The sequence below is a fragment of the Leptopilina boulardi genome, unplaced genomic scaffold, assembly GCF_019393585.1.
Source record: "Leptopilina boulardi isolate dan_hultmark-lab unplaced genomic scaffold, ZJU_Lbou_2.1 LbouV2_15, whole genome shotgun sequence".
NCBI lineage: Eukaryota > Metazoa > Arthropoda > Insecta > Hymenoptera > Figitidae > Leptopilina > Leptopilina boulardi.
Window position 1 is genome coordinate 59,541 of NW_026137696.1, and position 7,427 is coordinate 66,967.

General features: G+C 30.3%; 1 protein-coding gene across 1 annotated transcript; it reads right to left on the minus strand.

Moving 5' to 3' along the window:
- Positions 1–718: 718 nt before the first annotated feature.
- On the minus strand, positions 719–1,942 carry LOC127291644 (uncharacterized). The gene has a single exon (XM_051320843.1). The coding sequence runs from the start codon at positions 1,940–1,942 to the stop codon at positions 719–721; it is 1,224 nt and encodes a 407-aa protein (XP_051176800.1).
- Positions 1,943–7,427: the final 5,485 nt, after the last annotated feature.

The following is a 7,427-nucleotide window of genomic DNA, read 5'->3' on the forward strand; positions in this document are numbered from 1 at the left end:
TTTACTCAATTCTTTACTTTTTGACAATAATAATATATTAACATTTTGATTAAAATAAAAGGGTTTTTTTTATAAATAAATGACATGAGACTCTTTTGATTTTTATATATGTTTATTTTTTTTAAATGTTGCACATCAAAATTTTTTTACAACAACTTATTACTAGTATTTTTAGATAACCACTCTGATAATAGTTTTACATTTCGCTCAGCACATTGAATTAAATCTTTTTCAATTATTTTGCGATGATTATAACATGGCTTGATATTATACGAAGCATGCTTCAGTGATTGAAGCGATGTACAGTTTATATCTAACATATCTATAATCACAGTAGATGGCTTAAGAAAACTTTTTAACCACTTCTTTTTTTCTAAGCCTTTTACATAAATTAGAGTTGCATTTTTAAAAATAGTTTCTAATATAATGGGAAGTAGTGTATATGGAACATCACCAGACGACCAATATATACAATGTAGATTATTTTCCAACCACTTATTCATTCTTTTATAATGTGGTGAAATACAGTTCCAATCACATGGAGGTTGAAAAATAAATTTGTATGGTTGTTGACAAGTTTTTTCAAGCGGTAAAATAGCTAATTCCTTTATAATAAATTCGTTAACAGGCAATTTGAAACATTGAACATCTACTATGTATGCCATTGTTCTGAAGACTAAATATGTTATACAAATATTTAATAATTTATATAATTTATTCAAACGATTTTTTTAACCCCACCGCTAATTGGTCTGTACTCAACAATTCTGTCATGTAATATAAGACAGTAAGCTGCTGTTTGGTCAGGTAAATTTTTCTTAGATTCAAATTCAAGACGAATATCAACTGGACCATATTTTAATGATTCATTTTGCCTTGAACAATCAATTACTATAAGTGGAGCATATTCAAAAAACTCATTTTTCGATAAGTATGGTTGGGGCTCCTTATTGTAATACGTCGCTTGAAAATTGGCATACATGTCATAAAGGACAGCATAGTGTCGTTTATCAAAATCTAAATTCAAATTTCCATATGGATAACTTTGATTATTTAAGAATAATTTAACATTTGTAATTTTACAATGATCAAAATGACTGGCATTTCTAGTATTAACATTTTTTCGATTTGTCTGAAAACCTAAAATTATAAAACGAGGTTTTTCCAACTGCGTTGATGTCTTAACTGTCCACACGTGATTGGCTGTCTGTGGTAGTAAAGGATACTCATAGAGTTCCCATGTTCGAAAACTTATTGGAATAAGTGGGTCTTTCTCAATGTATTTTAATAATTTGAATTTACGTGAATCAGACAAGCGAACATTGGGTAATAACCATTCAATTTTATTAATGGATACACTAATTTGTTCTTCACCTGTCTGTAGAATCGCATTCATATCATTTCTTGCTCTGGTTAAAATTAATTCATGTCTTGCATTAACAATAATTTTTTGGTAGTCCTCAGCAAAACCAAATAGAATTTTAAATGGTATTGAAATATCAAAATTTCCAAGGTTGTCAACAAGAACAGTGTTTGCGTTACAGGTCAAAAACCAACCAGCGTTTTCTAAAAATTTACTTTGAACTCCATAAACAGAAACGTAATTTTTCATGAGACTTGTAAGACCAACATTTCTATTTTTATCAATTTCAATAGCGTTTAGTTCATAACGAGCTTCTTCAAACAGATGACAGATAGCATTGTTAATAAACCTAGTATGTGTAACAGGTGTCCCGTTTTCCTTTAGTAATTTTCCTTGAATATGTAAAAAACTTTTGCTTGGCAAAACACAATGATCCTGGTTTTGTACAGCTATTCTTATTTCATCACTGTTATTAAATGTTGCTGAGGCATATGGTAGATGAGCATGAACCTCATAGTGAGCAATAGATTCATTGTAGACAATTGGTTTTGCAATATTTAACACATCCTCATCCTCCATTTTTTTTGGTAAATATTAAACTTTTTAAAGAGAAAAACAACAAAACAGATGCAAACAGCTCTTGTTATCTTCTTTGTTTCTTCTTCTCGATCACTTTCAGACCCAGATTCTTCAATAGTTGAATGTTTTGAGGTGTTAACCTCTTGGTTGTGGTGTCGTAACTGACTCTTTTTACACATTCTGGCTTCTTATATCCGTAACCAATTCTTTGATTATAGGCAATACCCATTTATACTGCTTTCACATGCAATCTAATGGTAATTGTTTCACTTTGAAAATTTACAAGATTTCCGTCCTGATCAACAATTCGTAACTGAATTTGATCAATGGTCTTGACGGCGATAGGCCAGTAAATGACATGAGATGGTACTTCCACTATTTTATATCCTGGTGGAACTGTTGGAAAAAATTCATGAATCGTGTGGACCTTCAGATTATTTATATATGCACCGGTTGTAATATTACATTCAACTCGTAGTGCATTAACTTTTATAATAGACACGGGTAAGTTAGATTGGAAATATTTATCAGCTTTAAGAATTTGAGGTTCAAATCCTAATAATTGGGCTATGGAATCATCTTTTTGAAAATTAATGTCACGATTGCACAAAATCTCACTACGTAAAGTATTGTTATTTGGTTTAATATAAATTTCAATTCCTTTGGGTTTCAAAACACTTTGTAAATAGCGCTGTATATCACCAATTTCATAGCTACCAGTTGGTATAGTTATTTCTTCTTGATCAACATAAAACTTATTGTGTCCAATATCTACATTTGGGATAGAGTTAAATGTAAGAAATTCAACCAGACCAAGTACATAATTCTTATGAGGTAACAATTCAATTGGTGGAAAATATTGTGTCTCCAATATGGATGATTTACCTGATAAGGTAAATGTTAATGAATCGTTCATATTGCTAGTTTAATTTATACTAAACTCAATGTTTCAGTGCCTTTGTTTTTAAAGAGTAAACATAGTTTTAACCTCAAGTTTATTTGAAAGAAATTTTAAACACAAATGACCACACACATAGGTATTAAAATTTTGATACCTCTTATGGTTGTATTTAATAACATTAACACTGAAATACTTTACAAGATCTGTAGGAGGTTGAAGATTACCAAAACTATCAAAATATTCAACATCATTGTTCATCTTCCTATAAGCTACCCAATGGGTACCAGCATTATTTCTACTATCCAAATTTACTATGGCTGATTCAAATTTATAAGGTCCTGCAACTGGTAACTCATCACGCATAAAAACACCACGAAAGTGTGGAATTTTCATAATTTTAGTGTATTTAAGTATATCGTAATTAGTCAATGCTCTTTTTGGCAATTTTACGATTTTTTGGGCTTTTTTTTTTTAAACCACATGCTAATCCTAATCCTTGTTTATAAGGCTTAAGATAGAGACCTTTTCCTAGAGCTATTGATTCCATGGTTCTGTTATGGCGTTGACTTTCTACTAGTTGATTTTTAGCTTCTCTTGCCTCATTAACTGCTTTTGCTATTCCAGCAGCTCCACCAGATAGTGCCCCTATTGCACTGAGGCTAGCAAAGAGTGGTATAAGAAATGGTAAAAAACCACCAACTTTTTTCGGTATAGGCAAAATTCGAGGTTGTTTCACTTTGCATTTTCCACCCGCTACTTTCACAGCTAAACGTGCACCTTTTAAAGCTGACTTTATAGCAGAAGATGTATCATGGCTTGGTGCAATAAATTTTTTTGATGCTAAAACAATATTTTTTAATGGAAATGTAGACTTTTTATTCTTTTTCTTTTTAATTTTCGATTTAAGACCCATTCCCAATTTAGTTTTCATTTTCATAGCGTTAGTAATTGCCCAAGCTGCTGCCTTTTCACCAAGTTTAGCGTCACCAGCATGTACACGATTCCAGGCTTTTTCTGCGAGTTTTTTATCTGCAACGTGTCTACTTTCAAGGCTATTATTTTGAGAATATGCAATATCGTGTTCCTTACAAGCTTGATCAAGAATATTAATGCCAGGATCACCGCGTGCCAATCGTTTTGTTAATTTTGTACCAGGTCCACAGTATTGATAACCAGGAATATGTAATTCAATAGGTAACTTGTTGATAATTTTATTTAAGAGACCTTTACCACGTTTGATAGAGTTTTTAGAACTGTTTGCTTTTTTCTTTACAAGCATTCTTTTATATTTCTACAACGAGTATCTTTTTAAGACTGATTTCAAAATGTATAAAAGCAATGTATTTATACTTTCTAGCTCAGTTTACTCTGAATATTTAACCTTTCTGAATTGCATAGGATATATTGAATTAAGTTTTAAGAGAATAATTTACATTTTTCACTAAAAAAATTAATATATAGACTGATATACTAAAAATAATAACAGTTTTGTATTTATACTCTTCCACCTCAGATAATATCAAAAGATGGAGTTCAAAGAACAATCAACAAAATTACCTGTGTTAGATTTTGATAAAGTAACACAACAAGAGTCTAAGACAAAACGTCATGGAAATCTGTTACCCAATACGGTAAGAGCAATTTTTTGTGGTCCATCGAACTGTGAAAAAACAAATGCTTTACTTGCTCTACTTTTACATTCAAATGGACTACGCTTTGAAAATATCTACATTTTCTCCAAATCATTAAATCAACCAAAATATAAATTTTTGGAAAAAACTCTTGAATTAGTGGAAGGAATTGAATATTTTCCATTTCATGAACATGAAGAGGTTATTCAACCAAACGAAGCAAAACCAAATTCTACAATTGTCTTTGATGATATAGCCTGTGATAAACAAGATAGGATTCGAGAATTTTTCTCAATGGGTCGTCATAGACTTATTGATTGTTTTTATTTATGTCAAACGTATACACGGATTCCAAAGCATTTAATTCGAGATAATGTGAATTTTTTGATAATTTTTAGACAGGATGATTTAAACCTTAAACACATATATGATGATCATGTCAATACAGATATGATATATACAAAATTTAAGGAATTATGTTCCTCATGTTGGAATAGTGACAAATATGGTTTCATTGTCCTTGACAAAGATAGTGATCTTAATAATGGTAGATACAGAAAGGGTTTTGACTGTTTTATAAAAGTTTCTGAAGCTTAAAGTGATTTGCACCCAGCCTCTAAGATTAGTTATAGCTTAAACTTGGTTCAATTAAGATGTCATCTTCAAGAACTGAACAAATTCAAAAACAAAAAGATATTGCGCTGCATTTGGCAAAAGCCAGTGACGCAATTCGACGAAAACATAAATTGTTAAAGTTAAATAAAGAAAACTTTGCAGAAAAATTAGAAGATACTTTTAAACCTATTACTAATCCTCTGGAAAAGCTAGTTAGTGATTTTAAAGTACTTAAAAAAGATGATATTAATAATAAAGATGAAAATGTTAAAACTGATGATGATGATGATGATTCATTGTTGTATGAGGACAATGGATCACATTCTTCTTCTTCACGATCGTTAGATAAGGACACAAAAATGTATCTTGAGATGTTAAATAAAAACAGTAGAGAAATCGATAATATATGTGGTGTAAGAAAATCAGGTAAAAACAAATTAAAGATTGGTAATTCTCCGATAAGTTTTAATGAAAACTATATAAATGTGGCTAATTCAACATTTCCTAGCAGTAAAGGATTACTTGAACTCCTTTTCAAAAAAACTCCAGATGAGTCTTCGATCTATGCTAAAGATTTGGGAAATTTCAAAAAAATACTTCTCTTGACAAACGCACATAAAAAAAACTATAAAGCTGATAGTGACATTCGTGAGAGTAAATCCTTCAAATTTAAGCGATTTATAGACAAATTATCTTCACCTACTAAAAAAAGAAATGGTAAAAAAAATAAGATTTCTTCTCGTGGGGGTGCCTTACCTGAGTTTATGATTGCTAAACAAACAAATAAAATGGACTATATATATTGGGATGATCCAAATGAACTAGTGGACAGACTAGGTTTACTGTTAGCATCTCAGTCAGCAGGAAATCCAAGCCACACAAACGAAATTTTATCAATCATTGAAGAACTACGAGAAGCAAACATTATTTATTAATTTTGATTAATATAAAAACAAATCAGTTGAATAATGTCTCTCGACGTATTTGGACGTTCTTTTAAAAAAATTGAAAATTCTATTCGTGGGCCTCCTGGAGTTGGCTTTAAATATACAACAGAAGGAAATTTCAATGTTGAAAATAAAAAGTTGTGTAATGTTGCAGAAGCTTTAAGTGAAGGTGATGCAACTAACTTGAGTCTTGTGAAAAAAATTGTGAGCACTGAAGTCAATGAAATTTATAAGATATTAGGATCTATGAGATCTGATATACTTAACAATAATATAAAAATAATAAGACTAGAAGATTCTGTAAATAAATATATGCATAATCTAAAAATAAGTATCGAAAGAAATATAGAGTGGTTAACACTTAATAAAGAGTTCCTTACTCAGTTGGATAAACGATTAAGTGCACTTGAATAAAATAAGAAAAGTTTGATTTTAAAATATGAATGAAGAGAAGCAAGCTCTAATTAGAGAATTGCATAAACCTGTTAGAAGAAATTATGCTAGGCGAAAGTTTGATATACGAGCAATCGATGACACTTGGCAAGCCGACCTGGTGGATATGTTAACATATGCAAAGAAAAATAAAAACTACAAATATATATTAACGGTCATTGACAATTTTTCAAAATACGCCTGGGCTGTTCCTGTAAAGAATAAAACTGGTGAAGACATTTCAGCTGCAATGAAGACAGTGCTGGACCAAGGCAGGGTGCCGAAAAACCTACACGTGGATCAAGGAAAAGAATTCTATAATATTAATTTCAAAAATCTCATGAGAGAATATAAAATAAATATGTATTCCACATTTAGTAATCTTAAAGCTTCGATTTGTGAACGTTTTAATCGTACCTTGAAAAATAAAATGTGGATGCAATTTAGTTCGCAAGGCAATTACAAATGGTTAGGTATTTTGCAAGATTTACTTTTCTCGTACAATAACACTAAGCACCAAACCATAAAAATAAAACCAAAAGATGTAAACAAAAATAATGAAAAGAGAATTTTGTTTAACGTTTATAAAACATTTGTTGTAAAATCTTCGAAAAAGAAACCGAAATTTAGAAAAGGAGATGAAGTTAGAATAAGTAAACTAAAACATATGTTTGAGAAAGGTTACACACCTAACTGGACAACAGAAATTTTCACAATTGATCGGGTAAACAATACTAAACCAGTAACATACTTGCTCAGAGATTATCAAAATAGACCTATAGCTGGTAATTTTTATGAAGAAGAAATTGCTATAGTTAAAAATCCAGATATTTATTTAATTGAAAAAATATTAAAAAAACATCGTCATAGAATGTATGTTAAATGGTTAGGATTTGATAATTCTCATAATAGTTGGATAAATGAGGATATGTAAAACTTTCTTATTGAAATAAATTGAA

Excerpts from the sequence above, each read along its gene's own strand:
- LOC127291644 (XM_051320843.1), bottom strand. The coding sequence starts at position 1,942 with ATGGAGGATGAGGATGTGTTAAATATTGCAAAACCAATTGTCTACAAT.